The sequence below is a fragment of the Scyliorhinus torazame genome, chromosome 18, assembly GCF_047496885.1.
Source record: "Scyliorhinus torazame isolate Kashiwa2021f chromosome 18, sScyTor2.1, whole genome shotgun sequence".
NCBI classification, from domain to species: Eukaryota; Metazoa; Chordata; class Chondrichthyes; order Carcharhiniformes; family Scyliorhinidae; genus Scyliorhinus; species Scyliorhinus torazame.
The window spans coordinates 61,264,668-61,288,085 of NC_092724.1; the positions used below are offsets into that span (position 1 = coordinate 61,264,668).

Consider the following 23,418-nt stretch of genomic DNA (forward strand, 5'->3'; position numbering starts at 1 on the left):
AGATTAGATGGGGTTACAGGGATAGGATGGGGGAAGTGGGCCTAGGTGGGGTGCTCTTTCAGAGGGTCGATGCAGACTCGATGGGCCGAAAAGGCTCCTTCTGCACGGTAGGAATTCTATGGTTCTACCACATCTCTGCTAAACCTCTTTTGCTCTAACTTCAGCTTTTCCAACCTCGTCCTGTAACTAAAATCCCCCATCCTTTGTACTATTCTGGTGAATCTCCTCTGCAAACACTCAAGGATCTCGGCATCCTTCCGAAACTGCGGTGACCAGAACTGGAAGCAATAGTCTAGTTGAGGCCAAATTAGAGCTTTAAGAAAATTTCAGAAAAATCATAACTTTGACCAGTAAATGCAAGCGGGAAGACTATATTAAGATCCTGAGGGGTCTTGACAGGATGAATAAAGAGAGGTTTCCTCTCGTCTGATAATCTAGAACTAGGGTCACTGTTTAAAAATAAAGGAGTGCCACATTTAAGGCAGAGATGATGAGAACAGTTTTCTCTGAGAGGGTTCAGAGTCTCTGGAACTCTCTTCTTCAAAAGGCAGTAGAAGCAGAGTATTGGAATATTTTTACAGCAGAGCTAGATAGATTTTTGACATGCAAGGGGGTGAAAGGTTATTGGGGGTAGGTGGGAATGTAGAGATCAGCCATGATCTTAATAGCAGAGCAGGTTCAAGGGGCCAAGTGGCCTACGGCTGCCCCATTTGGGCACCGGCTCTCCGAGTGAACAATTCACTTCATTCCATTTGTCTGCCTTTCGCCATGTAACCCTGGGCATTCGTCCTTTTCAGATACACTTTGATCAAAATAAAGAGGTGCAATGCCGCAGATCAAGGGGTTAGCCCTGAATACAAGTAGGGGTGCATATAAATGGGAGATGATGTTTTGGGATTTTGAAGGGTAAGTGAACTCAGGAGAGATAGCGTATAACAATAATAATAATCTTTATTGTCACAAGTAGGCTTACATTAACACTGCAATGAAGGTACGTGAAAAGCCCTAGTCGTCACATTCCAGCACCTGTTCAGGTACACAGAGGGAGAATTCAGAATGTCCAATTCACCTGACAGCATGTCTTTCGGGACTTGTGGGAGGAAATCGAAGCACCCAGAGGAAACCCATGCAGACATGGGAGAACGTGCGGACTCCACACAGACAGTGACCCAAGCCGGGAATCGAACTTGGGACCCTGGTGCCAAGAAGCAACAGTGCTAACCACTGTGCTACCATGCCGCCCTGAGTCGAGATGGAACATACTGCCCACGGGCAACAATACACAGTTTTAGGTTCCAGGCGTTATGTAAATAGATATTTAATGAATAAAAAGTTGGGGCAGCACGGTGGCGCAGTGGTTAACACTGCTGCCTCACTGCATCGAGATCCCAGGGTCGATCCCGGCCTCGGCCCCTTGTCCATGTGGAGTTTGCATATTCTCCCCGTGTTTGCGTGGGTTTCACCCCCACAACCCAAAAGATGTGCAGGGTAGGTGGCTTGGCCATGCTAAATTGCCTCTTAATTGGAAGAAATGAATTGGGTACTCCAAATTTATTTTTAAAAGAATAAAGGTTATTCTTTCCTGGTGAAAGGAAGAGTGGGCTGATTAGGGACCTAAAAGAGGATGTGTGTGTGGAGGCAGGGCATGACAAAAGTACTGAATGTGTACTTTGCATCTGTCTTTACCAAGGAAGGAGATGCCCCCCAAGTCATAGTGAAAGAGTTGAGTCACTACATGGGTTAAAAATTGATGGAAGAGGTATTAAAATAGGTTGGTTTTACTTTGATAAGTCAGTCACCAGAACTAAACAAGATGTATCCAAGGATACTGAGGGAAATAAGGATGGAAATTACGAAGACACTGACCATAAATTTCCAATCCTTCTTCACTGCACAGGACTTAGGGGCAGGAGTAGGCCATTCAGCCCTTTGAGCTTGCTCTGCCATTCAATAAGATCATGGCTATCTGGCTGTGGTCTCAACTACACTTTCCTGTTTTGCGCACACATCAGTGGTTAGCACTGCTGCCTCACAGCACCAGGGACCCAGGTTCAATACCATCCTTGGGTGCCTCTGGAGTTTGCGTGTACTCCCAGTGTCTGCATGGGTTTCCTCCAGGTGGTCCGGTTTCCAACCAAAGTCTAAAGATGTGGTTAGGTGGATTGGGCATGCTAAATTGTCCATTAATGTCCAACGGTTAGATGGGGTTACTGGGTTACGGGGATAGGGAAGGGAGTGGGGTGGGGTGCTCTTTCAGAGGGTTGGTGTAGATGCAATGGGCCGAATGGCCTCCTTCTGCACTGTAGGGATTCTCCTTCTGCACTGTAGGGATTCTATGATTTGATTCCCTTGTCTTATCAAAAATCTAACCCAGCCTGGATCTAGCCTCCACAGCTTTCTCTTTTCACATACAGGGGTAGTGCCAGAGGACTGGAAAATTCCAAATATGTTACCCCAAGAACAATTTGCGACAAAATCAAAAGTCACTTGTGCAAATGTGAAAGGCAGCATGGATGTGTTAAGAACAAATCCTGTTGAACTAACTTGCTAGAGTTTTGATGAGCTAATACAGAGAGTAGACAAGCATAGTGCTGTTGATGTCATGTACATGGACTTCTAAAATGCATTTGGTAAAATTCCACACAACAGACTAGTGAACAAAATTAGAGTTCATGGAATCAAAGAGATCAATGTTAGGGTCCCTGCTCTTCCTGATATTTATGTTAATGATATTGACTTGGGTGAGTAATGCACCGTTTCAACATTTGAAAGTGACACAACACGTGGAAGTATTGTGAACTGTGAGGAGGATAATGTTGAACTTTAAAAGGACATAGAATGGTGGAATGGGCAGACAAGTGGCAGGTGAAGTTTAATGCAGGGAAGTGTGAAGTGGCTCATTTGGTCGGCAGAATTGGAGAGGCGGTATAAAATAAAGGGCACAATTCCAAAGGATACATACGTGCACAAATCATTGAAGCTGGCAGGGCAGATGGAGAGCATGATTAATAATACATATGTTGATCATAGTTTTTTAATTAGATATATAATACAAAAGTAATTAAGTTATGAAGAGCCTTTATTGAATACTGGTTCAGCCTCAAGTGCAGTATTGTGTTCATCACACTTTAGGAAGGATGTGAAGGCATTAGCGAGGATGTAGAAAAGATCCAGGGAATGATTCCAGGGATTTGGAACTTCAAGAAATTGGTGCTGTTTTCCTTTAAGATTGAGAAGAAATTTAAAAGAGGTCTTTAAAACGAGAGTCTAGATAGAGTAGATTAGGAGAAACAGAGCACACCCAATACTCTGGAACTCTCTGCCCCAGTGGGTGCTGGAGGCTAGATCATTAAAAGTATTTAAAGTGGAGGTGGATAAATATTTGAAAGATCGAGGAATAGAGGGTTATGGGGAAACAGCACAGAAAGAGAGTTGAGCCTGGCATGGAACAAGAAGAAAGAAAAGTACAGCACAGGAACAAGCCCTTCTGCCTCCTAGCCTGTGCCTGTCTAACCTAAAACCTTTCACACTTCTGGGGCATGTATCTCTCTTCCCATCCTATTCATGTATTTGTCAAGACACTCCTTAAACGTCACTATTGTACCTGCTTCCACCACCTCCTCCAGCAGAGTGCCAGGCAAACAAACCGGTGTAAAAAAAAAAAAAAAAAAAACTTCCCTCGCACATCTCCTCTAAACTTTGCCCCTCGCATCTTAAATCTATGTCCCCAAGTAATTGACTCTTTCATCCTGGGAAAAATCTTCTGACTATCCACTCTGTCCATGCCCCTCATAATTTTGCAGGCTTCTATCAGGTAACCCTTCAAGCTCCATCATTCCATTGAGAACAAACAGACAGCTCTCCTCACAGCTAATGCCCTTCATACCAGGCAACATCCTAGTAAACCTCTTTTGTACCCTCTCCAAAGCCTCCATGCCATCTTGTAGTGTGGTGACCAGAATTGAACATTATATTCCAAGTGTGGCCTAACTGAGGTCCAATACAGCTGCAGCATGACTTGCCAATTTTTATACTCGATGCCCCGTCTAATGAAGGCCTTATGATAGCCTTATGCCTTGACTATCTTCTCCTGCTGCATTGTGTTATGGGCCTGGGCTTAGAGAACTCCAAAGTATATCATGGAGGTCACCTGACCCACAACTTTTACTAGATTGTGGTATGGGGAGCACACGGCCCACTCTACAGGTGTGGTGCAGCAGAAATCTAAAAGTATTTTTTAAACCAAAACAATGTTTATTCTATGAACTCAGTTAACCTTTTTAAAACATGGAGTGAACATCTTAGCAACCATTAATTCAAATACAACCCCCAAAGAATACAACACTCTAAATAATCATTAAACTTTCCTTTCAACATCCTTAAGACAAAAACACTTTTTACAGAAGCACATCAGGTTTAAATTCTCTACTGAGAGCGGTTATCACTCTGAATTCACCAAATGATCTAGAGATAGTCTTTAGATGGCAGAGAGATCAAAATTACACCTTCTTTGGCTGGCTGCAGCTCCAACACTAAAACGAAACTAAAAAACAGACACACCCAAGCTTTTCCTCAAAGCAAAACTAAAAAGCAGAGCCTGATCTGTCTACTACCTCAGCTCATCTGCTGCTGAAACCCCTAGCCGTGCCAGTATCATCTCCACGCCCTGTAGGCTGGCAACCCAGCTACCACCGAGCAAATTGAAGGTCATTCAAAACCCTGCTGCCCGTACCCTAGCTCGCACCAAGTCCTGTTTACCCATCATCGCTGTGCCATTGACCTATATTGGCTCCCAGTTAAACAATGCCATGATTTTAAAATCCTCCTAATTTTCAAATCCCACAAAGGCCCACCTCTACAAACCCCTCCAGCCCTACACCCCATCAAGATATTTGCGCACCTCCAGTTCTGACCTCTTGTATGTTGGCCCTATTTTAATTGCTTGGTGGCTATGTGTTCAGTTGCTGAGGTCCAGGCCTCTGGGATTCTCTTCCTTAACCTCTCGGGCTCTCTTCTTCATTTCCTCCTGCAAGATGCTCCTGAAAGCAAACATTTTTGACCATTTTCCTCTAAACTAATACCTCCTTTTATAGGTTGGTGTCAAATTGTGTTGGATAACGCTGTGAAGCATCCTAACATGTTTTAATGTGTTAAATACACTATATAATTGCATGTTATGTGTTGCTGCACAGGAGACATAGAAACAAAGGAACAGGAGTAGACCATTCAGCCCCTCAAGCCTGCTCCTCCATTCATTTGGATGGTGATCTATATCTTAGACAGCTAAGTCCTCGCTTCAGAGCGAGTGTTGACAAATTACACAAATATTTTTTGTATTCAAACAGACTGTTGAATAGCTAAAAATCTCACAGAATGCCAAGTAACATACTGACCAACAAACTCAGGGGTTCCAAAGATGTTTTTGAATTCATTCCCATCTTCAATCTTGTGTGCAATACCAAAATCGATCAGCTTGATGCGGGGATTGGGGACATTTTTATCCAGAAGCATAATATTTTCAGGCTAGGAGAGATAAACAAAAGAAAAAGACATTGAGAAAATCTACTGTGTACGCGGACTCCTGCATTTCATTCTTATTTTATTCATTCACATGATATGAATTTTGCTGGCTGGGCCAGCATTTATTGCCCAGAGGACATTTGAGTCAAGTGCCGGCCAGACCAGATTTCCTTCCCTAAAGGATGTTAGTGAGCCAGATGGGGTTTTACGACAACTGTCTATGGCTTCATAATCACCATTTGACTTTTTAATTCCAGATTTTTATTGAATTCAAATCGCACAATCTGCCGCGGTGGGATTTGAGCCCAGATCTTGCACTGGGTCTCTGGTTTACTAGTCTAGTGGCTAGTAATTGCTTGGTGGCTGTGTGTTCAGCTGCCAATCCCCTAAATGCTAACACATTAGTTAGCTCAGGTTGATCTTTATATAACACATGGTATAATGAAGATATTCAAATGACATTATTTCCCTTTATCCGCCTGAAACCTTTCTTGGAAATCCTAATTCTTGAGATCACTTCCATACCTTGATTATTAGTCAGCGTTTGAACACAAGGTACATCATACAATTATGAAACATTTATTTATTTCCATTAAATTCACACACAATCCAAATGACTATGATCGTAACTTTTACGACAATTGCAAGATTCAAACATCAATACATATGGATTGTTGCTATTTATAGACGAGGGATGGAGGTCATAAACATTCACTTAAAGTTTGGCTCCTCTTGAGGGAGAGAAAGGGGAAAAGGGAGGGATATAAGAGTCATGATGCATCGATAGAAAAGAACACCAGAAAGCTGAAACCCCGCATATTACACTGAGATAATTACAGTCAATTATCATACATGAGTTTACACATTTACAATGGGACAATGCAGATTCAAAAAGAGCAAGAAGAATTAGCATTGAGCGCAGGATTGGAGATAACCTCGGAGCATGAAAATAATGTGAATGATAGAACAGGACAATGATCAGATATTATCACTAAGAATATGTCAATTTTCTTTGTCACCTTAGACTTGAACAAACGTTTTGTTGAGCTGGTTTGTATGACCAGGGGATTGAATCCCACATATCTGGGCCAATGTGTCTTATTAATTTGTGCACTAAAACAATTTTTGAATTGACAAGAAATATATTACAGGACATTCTGGTAGGATAGCTGTGAATGGTAAAATAAACCATTTCGTCAAACGGAGATGTATTGCAATCTCTGACCAGACCCCAACAGTTGTTAGGATACTGGACAGAAACCCCAATATTTTATTTTAATTTTGTAAGACTGTGAGGAAAGGATACTTCGCTCCAGGAGTGGTTACATGCACAAATAGGGATATGGTATATTAAAACCAACTTTATTATAGTATTTATCATAAAGACAAATATCGTTCAATTATCAGTTAAACAATGTTTATCAATGCAATGACACAATAACCTTTAACTGCTATCTTTATTTCCACTCAAACAACACCCACCTCAGGTCAAAATCCACTTTTAAATACAGTTAGCACACTCAGGAATACACGCAGTAGAGATGTCTTGGTCAAACCACTTTGGGAAAGCAATATCCTTCAGGAACCAGCTTGCAGACCTTTGCCTGTCTCAACTTACTGTTTAAACTGCAAGCCTTTGAAATTGCTCCTATCGCAAATCTTTAACTCCGTCTTGAGATCCGCTGCTTCTGGTCTGTCCACGGTCAAATCTTTAACTGAACTGTTTTGAAAGAGACTGCTAGTCTGTCCACAGACAGGTCTGACCTCACTGTATTGGGAGTACAGCTTCCCGTACCAGCCTCCCCAAACAGACGCCGGAATGTGGCGACCAGGGGCTTTTCACAGTAACTTAATTGAAGTCTTCTTGTGACAATAAGTGATTACTATTATATTATTATTGTCTGTTCACATCCCAATCTAAAACTAAACGCAAACTCCAGAAACCGCTTCTGCCTCTGGTCCCTCCCATTAATTACATCATCTTACTAAGCTATGTCTCTAATTATCCACTCCCCAGGGAACACGCTTTCTATTAAAAAAAACTCCATTAGCCCAACTTTGACGATGTTTTACTTGCACCTCTTGTAGCCACACAGCCTGGCTGCCTTGCAAACCAGGATTTTTTAAAAACACTGCTGCAGCAAACATACGCGCACTAACCCAGGTTTTTAACCCTTCCCGCACCAAATACATATAATACAATATATCTGAAAATCCTACATTCATCACAGGCGGCAATTGGGCGAAATGAGATTGAAACATAAGGAGGGCATTTTATTAAACATGCATATCTTCAATTTTCAATGCAAATAAATAACAGGTCAAAATAGTCGTAACCCACACAAATTCATATAGCTTTCTCCAGTAACAGAAGAATAGAGTGGGATGCATAGATAAATTGAAGGCTTGGATTAAGGAAGTGGTTAAATTTTAGCCAGAGTACAGAAAATCTTCAAAACCCTTAGTGAGCTTCTCCAGTAGGGCAGCGAGGTCTCCGCACCACTAAAACATGTGGGAAGGCAGGCCCTCCTCGGACCTCTAGTAGCCCTTTGTTTTTCTCGAAGATAAGTACAAAAACAAATCTGTTCTAATACATTTTCAAGAGGCAAGTTAGGTTACACGTTCCATTTTGGGTACCCCATTACAGAAAGGCATTAAAGAGCAAGAAAGCGTAGAGTGTAGATTAACCAGGATGAATGCAATGAAATGAAATGAAAATCGCTTATTGTCACAAGTAGGCTTCAAATGAAGTTACTGTGAAAAGCCCCTAGTCGCCACATTCCGGCGCCTGTTCGGGGAGGCTGTTACGGGAATCGAACCGTGCTGCTGGCCTGCCTTGGTCTGCTTTCAAAGCCAGCGATTTAGCCCTGTGCTAAACAGGATGATATTAAACATGGAAGACTATAGTTAACAGTAGAATTGAAATGTTGGGGCTATTTCTCGGCAGCAGAGAAGACATAGCAAAGACTTGGTAGAGTTTTTTAAGTCCAGATAGCAAGTAGGGAAATACTATTTGCTCTGAACAGGAAGTCAGTGATGATGGGGTGATTGATTACAAGTGGTTGAGAGTAAAGAGAGGAATTGAGGGAAGAGGTGTTCCAGTATGGAAGAATAGTTTTTTTGTAATTTTTAGAGTACCCAATTATTATTTTTTCCCAATTAAGGGGCAATTTAGCATGGCCAATTCACCTAGCCTGCATTTGGTTGTGGGGGTTGATGTGTTAAGTAAGTTGGTTCAACGTTGACTGCAACTGGATGCTGTGAAACTAGAAACAGGCTTCTGACACAGGAGGTGGTCCAACACTGTTTTATTGAACTTGCTGATTGCTGTACATAGAGTGTCAACTCACAGCAGACTATCAATCTAACTGATAACCTCCTACTGGCTTGACCAGACTAACTCTCTATCTCATGGTGATAGTGCTCACTGTAGCTGTGTCCTGTAGATAGAGGGAGTCTTAATGCCCTGTGCACTTTATAGTGGTGGTGTCCCGTCTAGTGATTGGTTATGTGTCGTGTGTTCATTGGTTATCCTGTGTGTCAATCACTGCCCGTCTGCATCTCATTATATACATGAGTGGATATTATGACATCTCCCCTTTTTGAAGTAAATTTTGGAATGTGGCGGATATAATATATACACATGCATGATGATATACAAGTGGTGAGTGAATGAACATATGTACATGGGAAGGTGTCTATCGTGCAGATACAGGGCAAACTGAACAAAATTTACAAGATTTAAGGCCATAGATTCAGTCTTTGTGGTGGGCGACAAATTCTTGTCGATCGCCTCAGAGGTGGAGGGGGCGACGCTGGCACTTGGACAGGCGAGATTGCTGCCATGTCGGTGGCCTCATGGAGAGGCGGGATCGCTGCCAGATCGGTGGCCTCGTGTTGCGAGATGTCCGGAGGAGGCATAATGACATGCAGAGAAGTGCGGCCAGGCGGTGGGCAGGGAACTTTTCATGGCGCCCTCCTGTTGCGCAGTAGAATGGAGCTATCGGCCATTTGGACAACGAAGGACCTGGGGTCAGCCTGCCTGATGACAATAGCTGGGGCTGACCAACCTCCCTCAGGCAACTGGACATGAACAACATCGTCTGGAGCTAGCGCATGTAGATTCTTGGCATGAGCATCATACGTGATCTACTGCTGGTCCCTGGATCGCTGCACTTTCTGCAGCACCGTAAGGTGGTCTAGGTCTGGAACATGGATGGCTGGAACAGTCGTCCTCAGGTTACGATTCATGAGCAGCTGCGCCGGAGACAAACCAGTCGACAGAGGGGTTGCCCTGTATGCCAACAGCGCCAGGTTGAAGTCAGAGGCTGAGTCTGCAACCTTGCCCAGCAACTGCTTGACAAGATGAACCCCTTTTTCGGCCTTCCTGTTTGATTGCGGGCAATGGGGACTGGATGTGATGTGACTGAAGTGGTAGGATCGTGCAAAGTCGGACCACTCTTGGCTGTAGAAACATGGGCCATTGTCACTCATTACTGTGAGTGGTATGCCGTGCCTGGCAAACGTCTCTTTGCAGGCTTTAATCACTGACTTGGACGTGAGGTCAGACAGTTTCACCACATCTGGGTAGCTGGAGAAGTAGTCGACCAAGAGTACGTAATCACGCCCATTTGCGTGAAAGAGGTCTATCCCCACCTTGGACCACAGAGAAGTCACGATCTCGTGCTGTTGCAGTGTTTCCTTGGGTTGAGCTGGTTGAAACTTCTGGCATGTTGTGCAGTTGAGGACCGTGTTGGCAATGTCCTGGCTGATGCCAGGCCAGTAGACTGCCTGCCGAGCTCTGCGTCGACATTTTTCGACCCCAAGGTGACCCTCATGGATCTGTCTGAGCACCATGGCTTGCATGCTTTTGGAAATGACGATTCTATCTAGTTTAAGAGGGAACCCCTCAACAACCATTAACTCGTCCTTAACGTTGAAGAACTGGGGGCACTGCCCCTTTTGCCAGCCATGGGCAAGGTGTTGCATCACGCGCTGCAGTAGAGGATCTTTGGCAATTTCTTCGCGTATCTGGACAACTCGTTCATCAGTGGCTGGGAGGTTGCTGGCACACAACTGCACCTGTGCCTCGATGTTGCGAATGAAGTCGCCCGGTTCACACAGCATGGCGATGGATCGGGACAGGGCATCCGCGACGATCAGCGATGGATCGGGACAGGGCATCCGCGACGATCAGCTCCTTGCCCGGTGTATAGACGAGTTCGAAGTCATATCGGCGGAGACGAAGAAGAATTCTCTGCAGCCGAGGTGTCATGTCATTTAAATCCTTCTGGATTATGTGGACTAAAGGCCTGTGGTCTGTTTCCACCGTGAATTTCGGCAGACCGTATACGTAGTCATGAAACTTGACTATTCCTGTCGGGAGACCCAGACACTCCTTTTCGATCTGGGCATACCGTTGTTCGGTCGGAGTCATGGCCCTGGAGGCATATGCCACTGGAGCCCAGGACGGGGAATCGTCTCGCTGGAGGAGCACCGCCCCAATGCCGTCCTGGCTTGCATCTGTGGATATCTTGGTATACTTGGTTGGGTCAAAGAACGCCAGTACTGGGGCTGTGGTGAGCTTCGTCTTCAGCTCAAGCCACTCCGCTTGATGTGCGGGAAGCCACTGGAACACTGTCGACTTTTTAACGAGATGCCGGAGGGCCGTGGTGTGGGATGCCATGTTGGGAATGAATTTTCCGAGAAAATTTACCATCCCGAGGAAGCGGAGGACCGCCTTTTTGTCCTCTGGTGTCATCATGGCATTGATTGCCAGCACCGTGTCGGCGTCAGGTTGCACACCTTGCTGTGAAATGTGGTCACCTAAAAACTTGATAGCGGACCGCCTAAATGAGCATTTGGCCCTCTTGAGTTGGAGGCCATTTTCATGAATCCTCTGGAAAACCTGTTTGAGGTGAGCAATGTGATCCTCGGGCGTCGTGGACCAGATGATCACATCGTCCACATAGACTCGCACCCCCTCGATGCCCTCCATCATTTGCTCCATTATGCGAGGAAATACTTCGGAAGCTATGATACCAAAAGGCGTGCGGTTGTAGCAATACCTGCCGAACAGAATGTTAAAAGTGCACAGCTTCCAACTGGACTCGTCCAGCTGAATTTGCCAGAAGCCACGGGAGGCGTCCAGCTTGGTAAAGAATTTGGCGTGAGCCATCTCACAGGTCAATTCTTCACGCTTCGGGATCGGGTAATGCTCTCGCATGACGTTGCGATTCAGGTCTTTGGGATCAATGCAAATGCGGAGTTCGCCAGAGGGTTTCTTGATGCAGACCATGGAGCTGACCCAGTCTGTGGGTTCCATGACCTTTGAGATGATGCCCTGGTCTTGGAGCTCTCGTAGCTGCATTTTCAGACGATCCTCGAGAGGAGCCGGCACCCGGCGTGTGCATGGATGACTGGGGTAGCATTCGGCTTGAGCAATATCTTGTAGCGATATGGGAGCGTGCCCATCCCATCAAACACACTGTGGTATTGAGAGAGAATGTCGTCTATCTCAGCCTGGAGATTCGCATTGGGCGAGGCCGTCGCCGGTGTCGAGGACATGGCATGAACTCGCTGTACCAGATTTAGGAGTTTGCATGCTCGAGCACCTAGCAGGGATGCCTGGTCAGGCCGGACGATCTCGAATCTCAACGTCGCCTTGACTTCCTTGTGAGAGACACCTAGCTGACATGACCCACTGGCAGCTATGGCATTACCGTTGTAGTCAAGGAGCTGGCAGGTTGGTGGAAGAATGCTAGGTTGGTGTCGGATGCTGTCGAGGTCCGACTGTGATATGAGCTTCGCAGACGCACCAGGGTCCAATTTAAATCGGATGCAAGACTGGTTGAACATTATGATGGCACACCACTCATCTTCAGGATCCACACGGAGGATCGAAAGGCGGTTGGCAGGCACGGGAGAGACCCACTCGCGTGTGGTGATGATGCCCACCCGATATGGAAACTCGAGGCAGTCAGCATCGGGGTCCATTGGGCTGTCTGGATCATGCATGCCTTGTTGTACGCAGCAGACACGTCTGCGCTGCAGCTGGGGTCGCTGGCTGTTGTTCGGTGGAGCGGACCTGCAGAAGGCCGCGTAGTGGCCAGGCTTTCCACACTGTAGCCATCACCTGCCTTTGGCTGGACATCGCCACTTTAAATGGGCGGAGCCGTCGCGCATGCGCAATGCGGTCGGCCGACGTTCGTGCATGCGCCCCAGAGTCTTCAGCCTCATCGTCCACCCGGTCCTGGCGCGCATGCGTGGGGACCAGAGAAAAGCGCGCGAAGGGGCCACTCTCCCCGATGCTCAGGCCTTGCATTTTCGCTATGGGCTGCACCCTTTCTGCCACGTGGGAGGCCAGTTTTGCAGTTTCTGCCGCCTTGATGCGGGAGTAGCGATTTCTGGCATGGTCATGGACCAACGCACGTTTCGATGGCGACGAAGAGGGTCAACAGTTTGATTTTGAGGAGCTGCTCCCTCAGGGAGTCGGACTGGACCCTGAAAACGATCTGATCTCAGATCATAGAATCAGTCGTCGAGTCATAATTACATGGTTGCGCTCGGATGCGGAGATGGGTCAAGAAGGGCTGAAAAGGTTCATCCTTACCCTGAAGCCTCTGTTGGAAGATGTACCGTTCAAAGCTCTCATTCACTTCAATATCGCAGTGGCTATCGAATTTCAGCAGAACTGTCTTGAACTTTATCTTGTCTTCGCCATCGGCAAACGTAAGCGAGTTATAGATGTGGATGGCGTGATCCCCCGCAGTCGACAGGAACAGCGCGATCTTTCTGGCATCCGATGCTGCCTCGAGGTCGAAGGCCTCTATGTACAGGAAGAACCTTTGTTTGAAGACTTTCCAGTTGGCACCGAGGTTGCCGGAGATCCGGAGTTGCGAAGGAGGCTGGATCCATTCCATGCCTCTGGATGGCTGCTTGCTGGTCGTTGCAGATGCACTCGAGGTAGGTTCTTTAGGATTAATAGCACTCTGGTACTATGATGTGTTAAGTAAGTTGGTTCAACGTTGACTGCAACTGGATGCTGTGAAACTAGAAACAGGCTTCTGACACAGGTGGTGGTCCAACACTGTTTTATTGAACTTGCTGATTGCTGTACATAGTCTGCTGTAAGTTGACACTCTATCAATCTATCTGATAACCTCCTACTGGCTTGACCAGACTAACTCTCTATCTCATGGTGATAGTGCTCACTGGTTCGTGCACTCTTACTATCTCAGTAGCTGTGTCCTGTAGATAGAGGGAGAGTCTTAATGCCCTGTGTGCTTTATAGTGGTGGTGTCCTGTCTGGTGATTGGTTGTTATGTGTCGCGTGTGTTCATTGGTTATCCTGTGTGTCAATCACTGCCTGTCTGCATCTAATTATATACATGAGTGGATATTATGACAGGGGTGAGGCCCACGCAAACAAAGGGAGAATGTGCAAACTCCACACGGACAGTGACCCAGGGCTGGGGTCGAACCCGGGTCCTCAGCGCCGTGAGGCAGCAGTGTTAACCACTGCGCCGCCTCACAAGGAGTAGTTGAGACAAGCAGTGCTGCATCTTTTAAAGGCGGAGTAAACATTCAAAGAAGAGATCAATTCAGGGAATCAGTCTGCGGCATTTTAGTAAAGGGTTAAAATGCACACACTGAGCTAAGAGGAATCTTTCTATGCTGTAAGCTTCAGTGGTTCAATCTTACTATGCCACATCTGGAAGATTCTATCACCAACATTTGTTATTCTTCAGATCTGCTGAGATCCCAACACTTTTACAATCTCTGGGTTCTATCTACTACTTATTTATTTATTTTTAAAATAAATTTAGTGTAGCCAATTAATTTTTTCCAATTAAGGGGCAATTTAACATGGCCAATCCACCTACCCTGCACATCTTTGAGTTGTGGGGGCGAAACCCACACAAACACAGGGAGAATGTGCAAACTTCACACAGGCAGTGACCCAGAGCCGGGATTGAACCTGGGACCTCAGCGCTGAGAGGCTGCAGGGCTAACCCACTGCGCCACCATGCTACCCTCTATCCGCTATTTATAATACTTGGGTCACAAATCTCTTGCCCCAGCTATAGTGAATATTGTGCAATATGATGGAGCCACAGAGGAACATATATTGTGCACTACAAGGCAAGGTCTGAGGTATGCAGTAAAGTGGAGCCAGTATGGCACTAAAAAAAAAATAAAAGTTAACGCATCAATGGAAATGCAGCCGACAACTTTCTATAATACTGTACTGACAATTAACGAAACCATCCAGTCACATGATCCTCAATATATTCACTATATGTTATTTACCCTGATGTACTTCACAGCTCAGAATTGGATTACAAAGGAAACTGCAAACCACACAAAAAAAAACAGCACACACAAGCATCCCCAAGATAGTAAAGCCATTTGTGTGACATTTAATCCTTTAAGTGCAAGTCACAGTCACAGCCCAGCCTCTACAGTACTCCAGGAGTGCCAACCTTCCAGGTACTGCCCGGATCTGCTTCTTCACGAGAGCGAAACAGAAACCGGGCTCCTTTCCTGGTTCAGCCATGCTTCACTGCCCATAAAGGTTGAAGTTCAAAAGCAATCTCGACAGAGTTAGTGGATCTCAACCAGGGTGGGGACAGGAGCACACAACTGCTTATAATAGAGAAAATCAGCCCGTTTCCCCACATTAGCAAGCAGCGATCCATGTACAAAAACAACCAGCAAATCTGCTTTTGCTCGTTTTGATGGAGGATAAATATTGGCAGGAAACTAGAAGAACTCCCAGGCTCCTCTTCTACACCCACCCGGATAGCGTCTCGGTTTACTGGTTTATCCTTATGGTAACACCTCAGACAACGCAAAACTCTCTTGGTACTGCACAGAATGCCAGCCTAAGTGCTGACGACAGGGGGACTGGAGCCGGCCTCCACATTGCTGGAGGAGGTGCTGACAATGGGGGGGATAGGAGAAGGGAGTAGTGTCGGCGGTTTATGGAGCTATTTTGGAAGAGGAGAAGGCACCACTGGAAGGGATCAAAGCAAAGAGGGAGGAAGAGTTGGGAGATTTATGGAGATGGGGTTCTGGTGTGAGGTGCTCCGGAGAGTGAATGCCCCACCTCGTGCGCGAGGTTAGGGCTGACACAGCTGAAGGGGATATATAGACCACACCTCACAAGGGCGAGGATGAGCCGATTCTGTGAAGGGGTAGAAGATGTATGTGAATGTTGCGGAGTGGGGGGTGGTTGGGAGGGTTGGGGGGAGGGGGACTGTGTTAATGGTGACCATGGACGATTCCGGATTCCTTTTTGTCAGTTGTTTATGTTGACATGAGGGCTAATGTTTGGGGTTTGGTGGGAGGATGGGATCGTTGTTATAGATATGGGGATTGACATATTTGTTACTGATTATTGTCTGTTGTTAGTGGATGCAAATTTGGGAGAAAATGTGAAAAAGAAGAATAAAAATATATATATATTCTTCCGGCTCAAAGGTGAGCATTATCACTCTACCTAGGTCATTTCAAAAGTAATAAAGGAACTATTAAAGAAACACTTGTTCCAACAAACATCATCCCTACAGGTGCGGAGTTGCATGGTCCACTTTAGGGTGAAACGGCAGGCAAATCATTTATTGCCAAAAGGAAGGAGGTGGAGGAGTGAAAATAGATAGAGAATAAGAGACATGTTGCATCCAATTTTAATTATGCAGTTTGCAGGCCTACAGCAAGTGCCAGATGGAGCCACAGGGCCGGTCTCCATAAGGCACGGGAAAAGAACAAAAGCTGTTGGAAATACTCAAGTCAGGCAGCATCTACGGAGGGAGAAACAGAGTTTCTATGACCTCTTTGATAACCTGAAATGCTAACTCAGCTTTGCCCTCTACAGATGCTGCCTGAACCACGGACTATTCCCAATATTTTCAGCTGTTATTTCAGATTTTCAGCATCTGCAGTGTTTTGCGTTTGTGGCAAGGTGCCTAACTTGATTTATGAGGTAAAGGGCTTAATTATCATTAGAAAGCACTGCTTGTGCAAGATAGGTGAATTGGCCATGCTAAACTGCCCCTTAATTGGAAAAGAATAATTGGATACACCAAATTTAAAAAAAAGAAAGCGGTGCTTGACTAAATCAAAATAAATCCATCCAGAAGATTGGATAGTGACAGCTGCCAAGCTGCAAGGGAGTGATCATCAACCTATTGCATAGCTGAAGCCTTTCCTCAACCATGGCTCAGCATGCAGCTTTCCAAAACAACAAAATGCCTATCATTTAAAACAACATTAAGACATCAATATGAAGAATCTTGCAGGACATGATCGAATCAGAAAAGTCTCAGTGAATCAATAAGCAGTGAATAGTGTCAACAACCAACGGTTTCAAAAGTCTATAGACTATATGGATGAATTATTTACATGGTACGCCTCAGGTCTTCTGTCAAAACACTGAGACACACAAACCATACCTTGAGGTCAAAGTGAGCAATCTTCTTCGAATGCAGGTAATGCACACCATCCAAAATCTGCTTGAGAAATTCAGTTGCCTCCTCCTCAGTCAACGACTCTTTCTCGGCGAGAAAATCAAAGAGCTCCCCTCCTGACACCAGCTCGAGGATGAGAATAACATCTGTCTTGTTCTCAAAGATATCGTGCAAAGTGATAATGTTCGGATGCTGGATCTCCCTCAGAATGTTCACTTCGCGTTCAATCTCCTCGAGACTCACCCCTCGGCGGCTGGAAGACAGGCGTCGCTTCTTGATGAACTTGGCCGCGTATTCGATGTTGGTGCTTTTCTCACGGCATTTCTTCACAATAGCAAATTGGCCACTGAGGGATTAAACAAAGGAGGGCGGTGATTATCTGAGACGGACTAAGAGAGGCAAGAATTAAGAGTGGCATCATTTTTCCAGGGACCAGCAGAAACTACCAGAAGCCCACACCCAATGCATCAGCAACTGATAACAGAAAGAGCAGTTTATTTTGTTATGGGCCAGGGTTTAGAGAACCCCAAAGTGTATCATGGAGTTCACCTGACCCACAACTTTTAATAGATTGTGGTATGGGGAGCACACGGCCCACTCTACAGGTGTGGTACAGCAGAAATGGAAAAGTATTTTTTAAAGCAAAATAATGTTTATTCTATGATCTCAGTTAACCTTTTTAAAACATAGTGAACATCTTAGCAACCATTAATTCAAATACAACCCCCAAAGAATACAACACTAAGTAATCCTTAAGCTGTCCTTTTAACATCCATAAGACTTTAAAAAAAACTTTTAACAGAAGCACATCAGGTTAAAGTCACTACTGAGAACAGTTATTAGTTTTAAATCACCTAAGGATTGATTTACAGTCTTTAGATCACAGAGACCACTCAAGATGGTGCCGGAGCGTGGCGACTCTCTGCGAGCTCTCCCAAACAGATCCACTTTTAACTTAACTTATACTCGTTCTAATCTTTTAAAAATTAATTCCAAAACTAACATTATTACTAACCTCTCTCTTTTATGCACCCTGTATGTTTCATCCGATGCCGGTGCTTATGTAGTTACATTATATACCTTGTGTTGCCCTATTATGTATTTTCTTTTATTCCCTTTTCTTCCCGTGTACTTAATGATCTGTTGAGCTGCTAGCAGAAAAATACTTTTCACTGTACCTCAGTACACATGACAATAAACAAATCCAAATCCAAATCCGAGAGAACAACAGTACACCTGCTTTGTCTGGCTTCAGCTCCAACACTGAAAACGAAACCAAAAAAACAGACGCACCCAAGCTTTTCTCAAAGTGAAACTAAAAAGCAGAGCCAGAGCTCAGCACCACCCACACTCTGACATCACTGCAGTAACATGAGCATTCAAATATTTCTTAAAGTGACATTCTCATGACACCTCCCCCCATGAAAAAAAAAACCCCCATCAACTTCAAGGTGGTTTCATTTTTCACCTTCTCACTATCCTTTAAGAAATGTACACAGTAAATATACTTTTTTGTTTCAAAAAACAACACACGCAAACAGGTATAATAATATAGTCCATTTTTTTTTGTTCTTCTTCCTCCAACTGAACCTGCTTCCGTTCATCACATTCGTGACAAAGCATCGGCTATCACGTTTTCTCATCCTGCGACATGTACTATTTTTAAATGAAATGGCTGTAACAATAAACTCCAGCAAAACAGCCTTGCATTATTATTCCGGAATCGCTCCAAAAACATCAACATCATTATGATCAGTATATATAATGTTGTCAGACGGATTGCTGGTCACATAAATGTGAAAATGTTCAAAGGCAGCACCAAACTCAAAGTCTCCTTCTCAATTGTGGAATACTTTTTCTGGTGAGAATTCAATTTCTTTGAAAAATAACCAATAGGCCGCACTAGCCCTTCGTCGTCTTGTCGAAGCACCGCACCTATACTAACATCACTCGCATCAACCGCCACAGTGAATGGTTTCGTATAATTTGGTATGGCTAACACAGGAGCAATGGTTAACACAGCCTTCAGCCATAAAATGCCTGTTGACACTCCGCTGTTACTCTGGAATTTGTTACACTTCTTGAGCAAGTCTGTCAGTGGAGCGACCACACTGCTAAAATTTGGTACAAATTTCGGGTAAAATCCACTCATACGAAGAAATCGCATTATTTCCCATCGTGTCGAGGGTATCGGAAACTCCCCAATAACTTTTGTTTTCACATCCCATGGGACCATTCGACCCTGTCCGATTGTATGACCAAGGAAAGTGACTTGGGCCTTTCCAAATTCACTTTTGGCTAGGTTTATCACCAAATCAGTCTCCTGACGTTGATCGAATAACTCCATCAGATGTTTTAAATGTTCTTTCCATGTCTGGCTGAAAATTACCAGATCATCGATGTATACCGCACAATTGGGTAATCCTGAAACGACTTTGTTAGTTAACCATTGAAACTTGGCTGGGGTGTTTTTCATGCCAAATGGCCTAACTTTGAATTGGTACATACCATCTGAAGTCACAAAAGCTGAAATCTCCTTCACCCTTTCGGATAAAGGTACCTGCCATTAACCTTTAAGTAAATCCAATTTGGAAATAAAAGCGGATTGTCCCACTTTCTCAATGCAATCCTCTAAACGTGGGATAGGATAAGAGTCCATTCTTGCAACTGCATTAACCTTTCTATAGTCCACACACAACCGTTGGGTACCGTCTGGTTTTGGTACCATCACTATGGGTGAGCTCCATTGGCTGCAACCCACTTCAATGATGCCATTTTTAAGCATACTCTCAATCTTTGTTAACCTGTACCAATTTTAAAGGGTTAAGTCTGTATGGATGTTGTTTGATTGGGACAGCATTTCCCACATCTACATCATGTAGATGTGTACATTTTCGTACTTCCCAATTTATCTCTACAAACTTGCCCATGTGATATCAATAACTCTTTCAGGTCAGTTTGTTTTTCCTCTGGAAGGTAACTCAACAATTTATCCCAATTTTTAAGAACATCCTCATTTTCCAATTTAATTTGAGGTATGTCAAATTCACAGTCATCTGGATTTGGTTTGCCACTTCGAGTTAGAATCATTAAAACCTCCTCCTTTTTCTCTCCTTCCCTTTTAAAGTACCCTTTAAGCATATTCACATGAAACACTCGGTGATTTTCCTTCTATCTGGCGTTCTTACCACATAATTCACCTCACTTAATTTCCTTTCAATCTGATAAGTCCCACAAAACCTAGCTTTTAAAGGTTCACCTACCACTGGTAACAACACTAAAACTTTATCTCCACTGGCAAAACTACGAACTTTGGATTTCTTGTCCGCTACTCGTTTCATCACATTTTGTGCAACCTTTAAATGTTGTCTAGCCAATTCACCTGCTCTATTTAATCATTCCCTAAAATTTGACATGTAATCCAATAATGTAATTTCCGTTTTCTCACTCACCAATTTTACGTAATCAATTTAAGTGGTCCTCTTACCTCATGACCAAAAATTAGTTCAAAATGACTAAATTTGGTTGACTCATTAGGTGCATCCCTAATTGCCAACAGTACGAATGGAATTCCTTTTTCTCAATCCTCTGGATAATCTTGACAATAAACCCTCAACATTGTCTTTAATGTCTGATGCCACCTTTCTAACGCTCCCTGCGATTCTGGATGGTACGCAATTGATTTAAATTGTTGTATTCCTAAGCTATCCAGAACTTCTTTGAATAACCTGGAGGTAAAATTTGATCCTTCATCCAATTGTATTTCTGTGGGTAGTCCATATCTTGTAAAGAATTTAAGTAACTCCTCCACAATCTTTTTAGCTGTAATATTATGTACTGGAATGGCCTCTGGAAAGGCCTCTGGAAACCTAATAGACACATCCATTATAGTCAAAAGATATTGATTCCCATTTTTCGTTTTAGGAAGCGGTCCTACACAATCAATTAGGACCCTTGTAAAAGGTTCCTCAAATGCTGGAATGGGTATTAGGGGCGCTGGTTTTAACACTGCTTGAGGTTTCCCTATCACTTGACATGTGTGACATGATTGACAAAATTTAACAACATCTTTATGTAGTCCAGGCCAATAAAAATGTTTCTGGATTTTAGCTTGAGTTTTCCTTATTCCCAAATGACCTCCCACTGGTACCTCATGTGCAACTCACAACACCTCCTTTCTATACCCTACCGGCAATACGACTTGATGAACTTCTGCCCACTTTTCATCCGCCTGCATATGTAAAGGTCTCCATTTTCTCATCAAGACATCACTTTTACGGTAATAACACTCTGGTACACACTCAGATTTCTCTTCCGTGTATGCTTTCTGATACATCCGTTTTATTTCTATATATTTTTGTTGCAACTCCACCAATTTTCCTGAACTAAAAATATCCGCCTCATCCTCCACCTGTTCTTGTTCTTTTTCAGCCATCTGATCAAAAATAGTTTCTGATAATTGCACTTCAATTTCATCTTCACTCTTTTGATTTCTCCTCGTCTTAACCTGTGACTTTGCGACCTTGTTACTATACAATCCGGAAAAATCCCAGGATATTCGTCCTTCAACACTTCAGTTGTCTGATTTTACACTGGCTTATCAACCACAGTAGGCATCACTCCCACCTGCGATCCAGCTATATCATTACCCAAGATAAACTGTATTCCTGGACAAGGTGGTTTCTCTATTACTTCGACTACCACTTCACCACTAGTCACTGGACTTTCCAACCTTACCTTATATAATGGAACACTATTCCTCTCACCCTGAATTCCACACATTACCACCTTTTCTGGCAACATTCTTCCCAAACTACATAACTCGTCATCATTAAAGGTTGACTAGCTCCCGTATCTCTTAAAATCATGACTTCTTTACCTGCTCCTCCTGATACACATGAGTAAACTTTACCCACACAAGTAAATTCCTTAAAGACATTTGGCACCTTCTTATCAATCACCTCTTGACCAGGCTGTACAATTTTTGCACCTCCTTCGCTTCACTTGGGCTTTCCTTCACCACTTTCACAAACCCCACTGTCTTATCCTGTTTTACGACATCAGCCTTCCCAGTGCTTTTCTTCAACCACCAACACTGTGACTTTACATCGCCTAGTTTATTACAGTGAAAACATTTGAAACTTTTCATGTCTCTTCCACCCTCCTGGATTTCTTTTTTAATCTGAGGTACATTCTCCTTATTATCTCCGATCAGATCACCTTTACCTTTACCACCTGAGTATTTCTCATGTCCCCAGTTTCTATCCCTCACAGGCTGAAACTGATGTTGGAAACCAAGCTTTGATTTATGAATTAATTCATAATCATCTGTCATTTCTGCTGCTAATCTCGCAGTATTAACCTTCTGCTCTTCCACATGAGTTCTCACTACATCCGGAATTGAATTTTTAAACTCCTCCAAAAGCATAATTTTTCTGAGAGCTTCATACGTTTGGTCTATTTTCAAAGCCCTTATCCACCTATCAGAATTACTCTGTTTGAGCCTTTCAAACTCCATGTATGTTTGACCAAATTCTTTCCTTAAATTTCTAAACCTTTGTCTGTAGGCTTCAGGCACTAGTTCATATGCACCCAAGATGGATTTTTTCACCTCCTCATGTGTCCCAGATACCCCCTCCGGTATTGATGCAAACACTTCACTAGCCCTACCTACCAGCTTTGTTTGAATCAGCAATATCCACATGTCCTGTGGCCATTTCATTTGTTTAGCTACCTTCTCAAATGAAATGAAAGCTTCCACCTCCTTCTCGTCAAACCTTGGCAATGCTTGGACATATTTAAATAGATCCCCACCAAGCCTTCGACTTTGACGCTTTCTCACTATCCTCATCACTATCATCCAACTGTACGTTTCCCTTTACGTCTGCCAATTTTAACTGACTGTCATGGTTCATGGCCATTTTCTGAAGTTCAAACTCTCTCTCTATCTTTTTCCCTGATCTGTATCTCTCTTTCTCTTTCTTTTTGTTCTGCTAGGGCTATTCTTCCTTTTCTCCTTCCTTCTCTCTCCTTTTCTTTTCCTCTCTCACTCTTTACTCTTTACTTTTTCCTCTCTATCTCTTTCTCTTTCTTTTTGAAGAATTCAAGCTGCTTTAATTCTTTCTCATGTTCCATTTGTTTAATTTGCAACTGAATTTTTACCATTTCCAATGAGTGAAACTGTATCTCAGGCAACTTTAAATGCCTAGCAACCACCATAATTACCTCATCTTTTCGCATTTTGTCAGGTAATGTTAACTGCAATGTTTTTACCAAATCTAACAGTCTGCTTTTAGTTTCTGTCCGTAAGGTCCAGCGTGTGACCGTCTCCACCCCCAAAAACTTCAGAGCCTCTGAAAGAGCCATTGTCCACAACACACTCCCCACTTAAACTAGAATACCACACCTGAAAAGCAACCACAATATG

The 23,418-nt window shown here is 43.9% G+C and overlaps 1 protein-coding gene across 2 annotated transcripts in view; it reads right to left on the reverse strand.

The window, feature by feature from the left end:
• Window positions 1-23,418, reverse strand: part of dapk3 (death-associated protein kinase 3) — a 75,237-nt gene that overhangs the window by 19,517 nt on the left and 32,302 nt on the right. For both annotated transcript variants that reach the window (XM_072482802.1, XM_072482801.1), the window contains exons 3-4: window positions 16,977-17,337; window positions 5,394-5,523 (exon numbers count right to left, since the gene is read on the reverse strand). In XM_072482802.1, coding sequence (XP_072338903.1) covers window positions 5,394-5,523; window positions 16,977-17,337 — 491 coding nt within the window. The remainder of the gene's footprint in view (window positions 1-5,393; window positions 5,524-16,976; window positions 17,338-23,418) is intronic.